At 43.3% G+C, this 13951-nt stretch overlaps 2 protein-coding genes across 3 annotated transcripts; one reads left to right on the top strand and one right to left on the bottom strand.

Moving 5' to 3' along the window:
- The first annotated feature begins 638 nt into the window (after window positions 1–638).
- Window positions 639–4740, top strand: LOC115683575 (protein unc-13 homolog). Its single transcript, XM_030608109.2, has 5 exons — window positions 639–1222; window positions 1505–2386; window positions 2472–2924; window positions 3022–3208; window positions 3542–4740. Exons 1-5 carry the CDS (start codon window positions 794–796, stop codon window positions 4540–4542), a joined length of 2952 nt encoding a protein of 983 aa, XP_030463969.1. The 5' UTR covers window positions 639–793; the 3' UTR covers window positions 4543–4740.
- Window positions 4741–5359: 619 nt separating this feature from the next.
- LOC115683562 (protein NRT1/ PTR FAMILY 5.2-like) lies at window positions 5360–13391 on the bottom strand. 2 transcript variants are annotated; one of them, XM_056321368.1, is made up of 5 exons: window positions 12177–13391; window positions 11997–12117; window positions 9879–10096; window positions 7863–8428; window positions 5360–6479 (listed from the first exon to the last, which is right to left on the bottom strand). In XM_056321368.1, exons 1-5 carry the CDS (start codon window positions 12294–12296, stop codon window positions 5603–5605), a joined length of 1902 nt encoding a protein of 633 aa, XP_056177343.1. In that variant the 5' UTR covers window positions 12297–13391; the 3' UTR covers window positions 5360–5602. The 2 variants fall into 2 exon arrangements, with proteins under 2 accessions (XP_056177343.1, XP_056177345.1); XM_056321370.1 differs by having other exon boundaries at window positions 12226–13390.
- Window positions 13392–13951: the final 560 nt, after the last annotated feature.

Here is a 13951-nt window from a genome sequence, read left to right as displayed (position 1 = left end):
ATTAATTGCACTTTTTGAAAGTTCTAGGACTCAATTGCACTTTGTGACAAGTTTTAGGACTTAATTGCACTGTTTGAAAGTTTTATGACTCAATTGGACTTTGATGACAAGTTTTTAAACTTTCAATGCACTTATCCTTAAATTCTAATTCATTTGCCACGTGTCAGTCTATGAATGGATCTGATAGGGTAGGTGTGCGCTACGACAGTTGATGCGTGGCACTTTGATACTGCCTAATATTTTCCCGGGAAGAGGGAGAATGTCAGATTTTTTTCCACCTTTGCGTAGATATGCATAAACTGTGAGGATATTTTCGTCGATGCAATAAATATGGTTGGCCCTAATTGTAAAGCATCCCAACTTACTATAAGACTCCGTTCGTTTTAAGGAAAATAATTTTCAATTTAAATTAGTGACTAGCTTTTATTTCCAGAAACGTTACGCTTTTCGCAAAACAAACAGAGGTTAAGGTCCCATTTCCTTAGTTAGAAACTAAAAGAAAAAACAAACGGAATCGAAACGATGTTCATGTCTCGTTAATTGCTAGTGCAATCCTCGTTTTCTTCGCACAAAGAAAGTTGACAAATACAATGCCGCCCTCTCTCTCTCTCTCTCCTCTTAGTGCGAAAGTGGTGTCACACAACTAACAAAAGAAAAACAGCTCATTCCTCACCTCATTCCCACCTCTTTGTCTTGCCAAACATTTGCCCCACCATAATCGCTCCTTCATTGACCATCCTCCTCCGGCCCCCTCTTTCTCGTTCGCCACCGGAACGCCAACCGCGGCCCGCCCATGGCCGCCGACCTCGAGTGGCCTTTCGGCGAGCTACCCGGCCTCGAGGCCAATGACATCCGCGAGACGGCGTACGAGATGTTCTTCATGTCGTGCCGATCCTCGCCCGGATTCGGGGGGCGGAGCGCCCTGATGTTCCATTCCTCGATGTGGAACCAGCCGCAGCCCGAGTCCACGTCGTCCCGGACCAAAGGAGTGGGGATGGCCCCAAGCAGCCGGATCAAGAGAACCCTCGGGTTGAAGATGCTGAATCGGACACCGTCAAAGAAGATGGCCTCGGGTGCTGTGAGCTCGCCGTGTCCCCAGGGGGTGGCGGCTAGGCCGAAGCGACCGCTCACATCAGCTGAGCTGATGAGGCAACAAATGAGAGTGACGGAGCAGAGTGATAATTGGCTCAGGAAAACGCTCACCAGAACCCATGTAGGCCATGTACGTAAGTCTCAAGAAGTGCTTCATTGTTCATCTTTCTCTTGTGGGGTATACATACTATTATGCAAAGAAATTTGTTTTCACGTATCTTCCTTTTGTGTATTAGGAGATAGTAAATTGAAAGTGAGAACAAGTACTTACATGTTGAATTAGAGTTGATCATATAATACAACAAATGAAAATTGTATAAGTAGAAGTATTTTTGAGAGCCATATACTTTAATCAGCAGATGCAAATCTTTCAAACGTGAATGCTCATTCATGCCATTTTCAATCTCGGTAGATTGGTAAGCGGGCGGAGACGATAATCCTTCCACTCGAGCTTCTCCGCCACCTAAAACCATCTGAATTCAACGACTCAAGGGAATATCATGCCTGGCAAAAGAGACAGCTCAAGATCCTAGAAGCGGGGTTGATTCTTCACCCGTCAATCCCATTGGAGACACCAAACACGTTCGCAGTCCGTCTCAAAGAAATTATCCAAGCCAGCGAGACGAAGATCCTAGACATCGGGGAAAACTCAGACACCATGCGAAGCCTCAGCAATTCCGTGGTGTCTTTATCATGGCGAAGCGCCAATGGAACTCCTACTGATGTTTGCCACTGGGCTGATGGATTCCCTTTGAACATTCACCTGTATGTGACCCTGCTGCAGTCGATATTTGACATCAGGGACGAGACTTTAGTCCTCGACGAGGTCGATGAGCTTCTTGAGCTCATGAAGAAAACATGGTTGATACTTGGAATCAATCGGCCGATACACAATCTGTGCCTAACATGGGTGTTTTTCCAACAATACGTCAGCACGATGCAGTTGGAACCTGAACTTCTTTTCGCTTCGCATGCCATGTTGGCAGAATTAGCAAATGACGCCAAAAAGCAGGACCGAGATGCTCTATTCATTCAGGTTCTATCGTTAGTTCTAACCTCGATACGAGGGTGGTCAGAGAAGAGATTGGGTAACTATCATGACTACTTCGAGGACGGGAGGATGAACTTGATGGAGAATTTGCTGCCGTTTGCAGTGACTGTGTCAAGCATTGGAGGAGATGATGTAATGCTTTCCAGGTTAACAGAACAAGCGATAGGTGATGCTGTGACGGACCCGACTGTAGATCTCATGGATGGTTACATACGATCGTCTGTGAAGAATGCATTCTCGAAGGTGTGTAAGCGATTCATTTCTCCCTTCATTTTGCGTTACCATGGTGGAGAAATTAAACTTTTTTCCTTGTTATTGCTCACATTAGATGGCCGAAAGAGGATGTCAAGAATGCGAAATGAATACGAGACAAGATGAGAGTGAACGACTCATTCGGTTGGCAAAAGAGACCAAAGATTTGGCTTTAAAAGAAAGAGGAACCTTCAGTCCTGTTCTTAGGAAGTGCCATCCCGTTGCAACCTCAGTCGCCGCCGTCACATTGCACAGTTGTTATGGACTAATTCTGAAACAACATTTGACTTCCGCTTCGGTACTTGACAATGAAATCGTGACAGTATTGGAGAGTGCAGGGAAGCTAGAAAAAGTTTTGGCACAATTGGTGGTCGAGGACACTGTAGAATGCGAAGATGGAGGCAAAATGATTGTGAGGGAAATGATTCCATATGAGGTTGAGTCGACCATGTCAAGGCTTCAAAAGCAATGGATCGAAGGGAGGCTCAAGAAAGGCAAAGATTGTCTACAGGGAGCGACAGAATCAGAAGTGAGTTCATTTGATAGTATATTCTCCTGAATAAAATTTACTACTGATTATAACAATTTTCAAAACAAAAGCTAACGACAAGTGTGGTTTGTAACAGAAATGGAATCCGAAATCGAAGGCAAAGCCATATGCGGAATCAGCTGAAGACTTGATCAAGTTCACTAAAGAAACCATGGACGACTTCTTCGCCATTCGAATGGAAATTACTGAGGATTTGGTTCATGATCTCGTAAACAGTTTAGGGAGTCTCTTTCAGGACTATGCTGCATTTGTTGCATCATGTGGTAAGCATCACCTGTCATGTAGCTTGTCCTCGCTTATTACTTTATACCTATTGCATTCTCATTGTTCATCTAAGTCAATGGTTGACTTGATGTATGTTCATGCTTTAGTTTTGCGATTACATAAGAAGTGACTGCCAGATTCTTCTTTTATTGCAAAAACATTTAATGTCTATTGACCAATGATATCATAGAAATGAAGAGTATGTATGGCATATATATCTAAAAAGTCATGAAACGTTTGTTAGCTTCTTAAGAATAATCTTTAGAATATAATGGTCTGTTTTGAATTACCACAATTTGATTTCATTATTTCTTGAAAAAACTTCAATGCAGGATCAAAGCAAAATTTCATACCTGTTCTTCCCCCTTTAACGAGATGTCGTCGAGATTCGAAGTTTGCCAAACTCTGTAGAAAGGTGACCCCTTGCAAGGTTGGCATAGAAGACTCACGAGGATGCCGGACGAGCGAAGCTGACCATCCTCACCCATCGATGAGCCGCGGGACGCAACACCTTTACATCCGCCTCAACACTTTGCACTATCTCCTCGCGTATCTCCACTCCTTGGACGAGATGCTGTCACTCTCTCGCATTGGCTCTCTTGGTCAAAAACATTTCGGCGACAAGAAGTACCATAACGACTGTGCTTCCTACTTTCAGAACGCCTGCTCGGCCATACGTGAAGCCTGCCAACATGTCTCAGAAGTTGCTGCCCATTGCTTGATCTTCGTCGACTCTAACCATATCTTCTACAATAGCCTTTATATTGGTGAAGTCGCCAGTGCACGTATAAGGCCAACTTTGCGGACATTGAAGCAGAATTTGAGTCTGCTTTGCATGATTCTCATCGATCAAGCACAACCATTAGCGATGAGAGAAGTCATGAAGGCCTCTTTCGATGCCTACCTTATGGTTTTGCTTGCAGGAGGGAACTCTAGGATATTTTACAGGTCGGATCACCGAATGATCGAGGAGGACTTCGAGTGCTTGAAGCGATCATTTTGTGTATCTGGGGAAGGATTGATGAGCGAGGACGTAGTGGAGAAGGAGGCAGAGACGGTGGAAATGGTGATCGCTTTGATGAGTCAACCAACGGACAAGCTAATCCAAGATATTAGTGTTATGATGCGTAAAATGGACGAGAACGGAGCCGAGGATATGAGGAAAAAGCAATTTGTGCCTCCAACAACAGAACAGTGGAGTAGATCAGATCCGAACACGATACTACGAGTCTTGTGCCACAGGAATGATCAAGTAGCGAATCGGTTCTTGAAACGAACATTCCAGATAGAACGAGACGATAGAAAGGAAGGATTGCCGATCTTATGTTATTGATTGCAAAACAGTCAATTAGTAGCGCATTATCATTTGGGATATCACAGAGAAAATTATGTTCTGTCGTTGGTGATTGCACTGGGAGGAATTTTCCCATTGAGGCTTTGAGATGCATGTGTGGGTTATGTTGAAAAGGTCCTACATTGGAGAACTGGTATGGTGTGAAGCAGTTAATAATCTCATTTGTGTCATAAGTCATTGGCTTAAGTTTTTTAGTAAATGTGGATCCGATTGGCTATGTTGACGATCTCCAACTTTGGCTCCTTCTTGATGATCTTCCTGGTGAATATATCAAGTTTTTGCGACGTCAACCCAACAGATGGTATGATTGGTCAGTCCATAATCAGTTCTTGTTTTTTTGTGAATATCTCATGGAAGGAATCTCACGACCAACGCGGTCCTGATGGCAACCTTCATTGTTCGGTCCAGCAAAAGAATTCACGGATGAAGGTAGGCATTGTTTGTTTTGGTCCTCACACGAAACAAAGTGGAAATTCAAGTTGGGACTTCTTAATGGGGTAAACAGTTTAACATCTTGAAGATGTCGAGCTTCTGCTGAATCGACCCGATACGAGGATGTCATTGTCTTTGGAGCTGAATTTTGCATTTTAATATCTATCATATGCAATTTAGTTCGTTGTTCTATCATAATAGTTGAGTGAAGATGGATCGATCCTTTCTCTTTAACTGACATATATAACGATTGAAATATCTTGTACAATGAATTGCCAGAGTTTTGACCATCTGATACAAAAAGGAATTGCGAACCTGGAGTGGTCATTTGAATGTTGCCTTTGAACTCGACAGCGGTGTAAACTAGCAAAGAAAGAGTCGTACCCGCAAATAGACTGTATAGAGATTTTATCTTCGTGTTCTTCCAAGAAGTATAAACATCATCATCATCTGTGTATGAATGTTTAAGCCACGCATCGTAGCGATGACGCCAAGAGCTGTACAAATGCTGGATATTCTACACCAGGTAGACCTTAGGCTATAAGCATTGTTTCACTATCATCTTTTCGTTGCAAATCGGAGCCGTGACATTTTACCTATCACATAGCTATGTCACCGGCACTTCCTGGTTATGTACCTTCTCCAGCCCTTTCAATTCTTCCTTGAGCACCACCATCGAATCCGAGACCTCGGCACGATACACATAGAGTTTCGTCACGAACAGGAAGAACCCAAAATTCAGGATGTTGAGCACCACGAAGAAGGCGTAGTAATAGTCGAGGTGCGATGCATTCAGTTTGTTAAGTATCCACCCGCGGTGGCCGTGCCTCTTGGTGATGTGCGACACAGTGGAGAGGAGGAAGCTGCTGAGGAAGTTCCCGATTCCCAAAGTAGTCATTGCATAAGATGTTCCCAGGCTCTTCATGCTCTCCGGCGCTTGGTCGTAGAAGAACTCGATCTTCGCTACTTCCAGGAATGCGTCAGCTGTTCCCATGAGCACGAATTGAGGAAGCAGGATGAAGATTGTCAGTGGTATCTGTCCTCCTGATTCGACTAAATTGTGTTCCCTAGCCACTCGGAGCCTCCATCTCTCGGTGAAGGACGCCACAGTCATGATCACGACGTGGAGGATGAGGCCGATTCCCATCCTGTGAAGAAGACTGATGCCTCTCGGGTTCTTGGTCCATCTTTGCATGATCTTGACGAAGAAGCGGTCGTACAACACGACAGAGACGAGCATCGAGATGGTCACGAATCCAGATAGACTCGCCGGGGGGATCTTGAAGCTGCCGATGCTTCTGTCTAAGGTAGTTCCTTGCTTGACGAAGAGGGTATTGATTTGAGCCAACATGCAGCTCGGGACGAAAGTCACGATCAGGATCGGGATCATCCGCAGCATTTGTTTCGTCTCCTCCACTTGGGTGACCGAGCATAGCTTCCACGGAGAAGTCGTCCCGGCTTGGACGCATGCTTTGTTCAAGAATCTGCATGGAGAGAGAGCCACACATCAGTCAAACCATAGGCTATTGTATCCCTTACGACGAATAGGTTTAACTCACGAAACACTGTTCAAATGCTGCACATCCTTGTTCCATCAATCGTCCATGGATTACATCTTTTTGCCAGCATTTTGCTTCGTGAAGACACTTCTACGAGGGGGGAAGGACACTAGAAGTGCCAAAAGTTGTGTACGGCGCTCACTTTGGTGCCAAAAGTTTCATTTGGATCACTTAAGTGCCAAAAGTTTACGCCGGCGATCATTTAAGTGCCAACGACGAAAAATTCCGATCAAATTTAATACGTGACTTTTATATTCAAATTTTTAATGACACGTGGCATTTCCACGTATATAATTCAATTTTTTAAATATTTTTTTCTGATTTTTTTTTTCTTTTCTTTCTTCTTCTTCTTCTTCTACCATGACCGGTGGCCGAAGGCCAGCCACCGGCCAGGGCCGGCCTCGCCGGGCGTCGCCTTCCTCCGGGCGAGGCCCGGCGAGGCAGTCGTGGCCTCGGCGAGGGCCGGCCTCGCCGGATCTGGCGAGGCGAGCCCTTGCCAAGGCCACGGCGACCTCGCCGAGGCGTCGCCTTTTCCGGGCGAGGCCCGGCGAGGCCGCCGTGGCCTCGGCAAGGGCCAGCCTCGCCAGATCTAGTGAGGGGAGCCCTCGCCAAGGTCACGGCGGCCTCGCCGAGGCGTCGCCTTCCCCCGGGCAAGGCCCGGCGAGGCCGCTGTGGCCTCGGCGAGGGCTGGCCTCGCTGAATCTGGCGAGGGGCCGGGGCTCGCCCTACCCAGGCGAGGTCGACGCTCGCCTGGGCACGGCGAGCCCCGGCGAGGGCTTGCCTCGCCAGATCCGGCGAGGCCAGGCCTCGCTCGGAGGAAGGCGACGCCCGGCGAGACCGGCCATAGCCGGTGGCCGGACGCCGGCCATCGGAAATAAAAAGAAAAAAAAAGAAAAGAAAGGAAAGAAGAAAGAAAAGGAAAAAAAAAAGAAAAGAAATGCCACATCAGCCTCCGGCGAGCCACATCAACCTCCGGCGAGCCACATCAGTTTGAGAAATTAATAAAAAAATACCACGTCGGATTTCCGGCGAAGTAGCACTTAAGTGATCGTTTTTCACAATTTTTGTTACTTAAGTGATCCGTTTGAAACTTTTGGCACCAAAGTGAGCGCCGTACACAACTTTTGGCACTTCTAGTGTTCTTCCCCCCTTCTATGAGTGCACAACTATGAAACTGTGGAATCTACATATGATTTTAACGACGAACTTGATGTGAACACACATGAGATGTGACAGTATTGGACAGCTGATGTATAATGTCTTTCAGATGGGAACACGGATGAAATAGAATTTGATGCAAATTACTACCTCAAGGTTGGTGTTGAGTCGATCCTGAATTTCCCCCTCTTGGCATACTCTTGCGGGTCAAGCTCATGAAGCTCTTTCGGATCACTCGGGACCGGCACACTCCACTTCCTCAGGGCGGCCACGATGACCTGGGCCATCCTCGTGAACGGGCTGCCAGCAGGCACCCGGTGCCGGTAGTAACGGGTCCCCGCGAGGAAGATCGCGATTGAGATCGCGAGCCCAAGGGTGGGGAGCCCGTACCCGAGAGCCCATCCTACGTTGTCCTGAATATACACCAGGACGGTGTTAGCAAAGAGGGTCCCAAAGAAGATGCTGAACAACCACCAGTTGAAGAAGGACAGCTTGTGGCCCTTCTCCTTCGGGTCGAAATCGTCGAACTGGTCCGCGCCGATTGTCGAGATGTTGGGCTTGGTCCCGCCGGTCCCGACCGCCAGCGTGTACAGCGCGCCGTAGAAGATGGCGAGGTGCAACGTGGAGGCCTTCTCGCAATCGCCGACGTTCGCTGCCGAGCACGGAGGCGGTTTGAGGCTGGGAAGCGAGACGGCCAGGGTCAACACCGACATGCCCTGCACGAAGTAACCTAGACATGCTTAATTATCTCGTCCATGACGAAAAAGTATATGTTCCGATTGTATAAGATGCTTTCTCTACATTACAATGTACCAAACGCTTTGACGACTAATTTTATACAGTCTTTATTAATAATAATACATGGCTTATTTCCTATTAAGCTTAATCTATAGACTTTAGCATCTCTAGCCAGTCATATTTTGTAGCATTAGTCAGTCACTAATTATGTGATTAAGTTTAAACATTCCCTAATTTTTGCAGTCGCTCGTGATCTTTACATCCTAAAATAGACAGAACAGTATTCCAACACGTATTCTCTTGGAAGTATACGATGGAATAGTGGGTTGGTTCTTACTAGGATAAGCAAGGACCACCGAGGAACATGGCGACAACCCCCGAGTCGATAGGGTTCAGACCATCAAAACGGCGGTCCAATTTGTCTTCATCGTGTATTACTTTTTATTAATTTATCAGCACTGAATAAATTCTTATGCCAGATTTTATTTTTGGAAGCATTTTAAGTCGTTCACGGAAAATTATTCCCTCGTTTTATTTTTCAACCTTGGACTTTTGGGATCACGTGGATTAATAACCCGTGAGTGGCTAGAAAATTAGAATATTCTTGGCCGGCAAATGCAACCAAGAATCGTCCTCGATTTCCATATGAAGGGAGGAATTAGATCTTACGTACAACCCAAACTGCCACAATTATAGCATATAGTTTATGGGAATCAAAGATAAATTTTAATTTGTATAACAAGTTGTCGATTAGTATAGAATCTATAAACAGTACTCATATATCTGTTCATAAATTAAGTTAATCGTTTTTTATTAGCGAGTCTCGACGATGAATTCAATATACTTTTTCGATAAGGACAAACCATTAAGTATGATCTAGAAATTCTTTACACTATATTATCTATGTGCTTCCTCTAAACTTTTGGGATGGATTTTTGCCACTAGTATATCTTGAAAAATAGCCAAGATTAGTCGAACTTGGTTCGGGTCGATTATTCTCGAGTTTAAGTGGTTCAAGTACTTAATCAGGTCGAGATCAAGTTCAAAAATACTCATAGCTGGAAAGCTTAATTCCTATACTTTTTAACTACGTAAGCATGATATATGCATATTATGTATAGCTAAATGATATAGTTTTCACATGATCATATTGTATTTTAAGAATTCGAAATTGAGCACCGATCGTGCATCCAGCTAGGTGCAATTGAGCAGATTCAAGCTCGAGTATTAATTAAATTGCATCGACTCAACTACGATTATATCTCTTTGCTTTTTCAAAGAACGGATTTTAGGCCGGCTTAGCATGATTTCCACATGTCAATCCGATGATTACTCTATTCGGGAACACTAAAATGGTGATGGCCTTGTCTGATGATGTCTACCATAAGTTTCCACACACGCTCCGATGGCAATGCAGACGGCACGTACCGTGAGATAGATGGCGGACGCGACTATGAAGGTCCAGTAGCGGCCGAGGTGGGCGTCGGCGATGTATGCGCCAAGGATGGGCGTGATCCAGACGGTGCCGACCCAGTTGGTGACGTTGTTGGCCGACGTGACCGTGCCTTGGTGGAGCTTCTTGGTCAGATAGAGCACAAGGTTGGACGAGATTCCATGGTACGCCATCCGTTCGAAGACTTCATACACTGCACCCAATTTAGTCAACAAGTCAACGCAAAGACCAACGAAACAAAAAAAACAAAATACAATAAAACAAGCCAAATTGAATAATTGCGGCGAGGCTCTACCTGATCTGCATTACTGCTATTACTACCACCATTCAAATTCTCAAGGATAATATACATAGGATTTTCGATTTTTCGCTAAAAACAGAAGGTTTTTTTAGACGGGTTCGAACGATAGCAATACGAAAAATGATTATAAAAAACATGACATGAGACGGGTTGCGTGATTCAGTAGACTTAATTGAAATTGACTTACCTAATATGTTCAAGTACAATACATGACCATAGAATCATGGAAAATGAAGGAAGGAAAGTGCAAGGTACACATGAGGCTTGAGTGATTCAATGGACAAAATGGCCAAAAGAAGATTGTAACCATGTACTGTTTATTTCCAATTGAAGATGCATTATTATCAGAGGAATCTTAGAAGAAACGGATAGATGCTTCGCTCTATGATTTGAGTTGGTGTTGAGCAGCTAGCTTATTCACTGTTTAGGATTAGACCAAAGCTGACAATTAGGGACAGAAAAGATGTGACAAAATGTCAATTCGTGGTTTGATTATTCTACTGGGAGAAGATGTTACTGGCTTTCCTCAGTATCTTCTGGTTACATCTCGACCGGTTATAATCTCTCTACGGTAGACTTTTCTCACAAGGAAGTCAAAGTTTATGTTCGAATTTTGTACTTTCTTTAGATGGTTATGATCCAAACCAAATGGAAGCTTATCATCTTTCTTGACTTTTAGGACACTGGATAGATCCCCTAGCTAATTTGTGGTGGTATTCTTCTGATTATCACTATCGTTAATTGTACAAAGTACCATATTCTAGATTCACATCACGGTTTTAGTGGGGATGTAACGAAGACTTTGTAAATGCCAAAGTACTTTCAGTAGGTTGAAAAATTAAATTGGAAATTGAATATGGAAGATATGCTAGGCCCAACCAACTATTTATGGGGCAGATTTTTGGTTTACTTTTTGGAGAATAATAATAGCCACTGGTAGCCTATCAGGAAAATGGAGTTGTGTCTTTATTGTGTGTTTTGCGGCTCAATCTACTTCTTCTGCAAGTCTTAAAGCCATGAAGAAGAGAATTTCATATATAGTTGCTTTCACTCAATCTTTACACCCACTTTGGAAGGAGCAATACTTAGCACGATCCTGATTATCTGGATCGAAGTCGATCGAATTTTCGCTGGTCCACGTCGAGGCCCGCGAAAGATGCCAATTGGTCAATACCCAATACATATATTTCGACTGTAATTGAATCTGTTCACCGTATTAGCCATGATACGTTTTTCCTTTTTCTGCACGAACGTTCAATCTCTATGCACAGTTCTCTTCCATGAAACTAAGGTGAAATTGAAATATTGATAACCTAAATGAAGCATTCAACATCATGCAAGGAGAGCACACCAGTAAAGGACGGAAAGAGATACAAATAGACAAGCACAAGGCACGACCTCCCAAAGCAACAAGTTGAAGAAAGGAATTATTACTTCAGCAATTTACAATTTCATGTCTGCTGTTCACCTTTCAATGATAATAATGGGAGGTTGTCGGTTAGGTTATCTTTCCAGCTACACACAACAGCCAACACGAGTCATTCGCACATTGCAAGATTCACGCCCCATCATCAAGAAAGTCCAGGAAAGAAAACCAAAAGGAAAAAGCAGCTCCAAAGTATGTGGAAGAGCGTGATGCATCCCATTCAAGTCCAACCAATCAGCACCACCCACAAAAAGCGCATCGACAAGCACAAGAAAACAACAACTCTCTTCAACCCATGAAGAACACAAACTTCCCATCGTTCACATGTAATGCGCAGAGAGAGTGAGAGAGAAAGAGAGAGAGTACCGACGACGAAGGAGCAGGCGGTCCATCCGCCGCGCTTCGACCGACGGACAGGATTCCCCCGGAGATCTACGGTTCCATCTTGGGTGTAATCATCAGCTCCTTCTTCCACTAGTGACATTTCCTACAGGTATAAGGTATGAGTTTGTGTTTCTTTGGGTGTTGCACAGTACGAGCTCTTACTGTGCTACAAGCTATCTTCTGCGAAGAGCTTCGCAACCCCCAAACCCACCCTTCTATAGTCAGTCCTCCACAGATTCGACTCTCTCTCCCTCTGGCTTCAGCTGAGTTTGACTTTCCCATCTCTTACCTCGCACGGCTTGCAATTATCATAGGTACCCCGATTGGGAAATGACACAAACACCCTCCCCCATGTCGACGTTCTACTTTTGTCTCCTTGCCATTTGCTTTTTCTTTTGCTGTTCCTCTGTTCTGTAAAAGATCTCACCTCGTACGTAAGTTTAATTACATGATTATGGCCATTTATATCATGGACGGTTTTAGCGGATCTATTGTCTATACTAGTCACTAGCGTATAACTGTAGGTGTGTCAGCATTAGGAAAAGGAATTGCCCAAAATTTTCTTATTTTTTATTTGCCTTTATAAATATAGGTCACGTTAAGGAGAAGATGTTGGGGGAAGATAGGAATTATATCCAAGACTTCTCGCGATATTGTTAAAAAAAGATCATCTTATGTCTAAAATTTCCAACATAGTTATTAGCACACAATTAATAAGGAAAATTCATGGAAACTTTTGATGCTTCTCGAAGGTAATTTAGAATTGAGCATAACCTATCAATCCCATGCCGGATGAGCAATGTGCTGTGATGTAATTTATAAGTAAGATTTATCATATAATACCCCATGAATACTCAGGTTGATTGTTTCGCCTTATGTAAGATTCGCTGAATCATTTCAAAATTGTACATATGCTTTGAATACTTTTTTCTGGACTTTGCCCAAGTCGAACACATTGCTGGCCTGTTCATCACTTGGATAATGATTTTATAATAGTTAAGTTATCTGGACTTGGCCTGCTTGAGGTAGGATTTAATGACCTAACTTTTTGGCAACCCAATCGTAGCCCCTTCAAATTGAAGAGGAATTTTATCATTAGTCGTGGTATTACTAACCAATCACATTCTTAGAGTGATGTGTCCCAAATTATTTTTATGTTTGAATTTTGAAAAGCTCACTTTTTATTGGTCGACTTCTCCACGTGTCATCTCTATGAGGAATGCCTACCATATATGAAATGCATTCTCCCTCCACACTTGCCCATTATTTCTTTCTTTAATAGTTTTTAGCTGTGTGCTTTGACAAAAATTTCACTAAAACACAATAACAGTGAACGACCTACCACAGTTGCTCCTCTCTCTCTCTCTCTCTCTCTCTCTCCCACATACACAACCCTACTCTTAGGCTGCGCATGACAACTTGCCAAATAGTGTTTGATTCTGTTCTTTTGTTCCCAGAATCAGTTTGGGAATAGAAATCCGTTTGTTTAATTTTTTGATTCTAGGCACAAATTTTTGCAAATTTGTGCCCAGAATCAGTTTTGGAGCAGAATCAAGAATAAAAAAAAAGTAGCTTCTTGATTCTGGGAACAAAAATGAGAATCAGTTTTTTTTTTCTTCTTCTTTTTCATGGTTTTTAATATAGCTTCTAATGTCCGGCGCGAGGACCACCCTTGCCGTATCTAGCAAGATTAAAATATTTTAATAAAAAAACATTATTAATAAAAAAATTTTACCGGCCATGGCCAGCGATCAGGCCATGGCAAAAAAAAATAATTTCAATAAAAATATTTTTTATTAAAATATTATTAATAAAAAAATATTTTATCGGCCATGGCCAGTGACCAGGCCATGGCGAAAAAAAAAGAAAAAAATATTTTCAATAAAATTTTTTTTAGTAAAATATTTTAAAAAAAATTATTAATAAAAAAATTATTT

This window comes from Syzygium oleosum, unplaced genomic scaffold (assembly GCF_021117445.2).
Source record: "Syzygium oleosum isolate NSW1041296 unplaced genomic scaffold, Sole_v2.1 Sole_v2.01, whole genome shotgun sequence".
Taxonomy (NCBI): domain Eukaryota; kingdom Viridiplantae; phylum Streptophyta; class Magnoliopsida; order Myrtales; family Myrtaceae; genus Syzygium; species Syzygium oleosum.
This window is presented reverse-complemented; position numbering and strand designations above follow the sequence as displayed.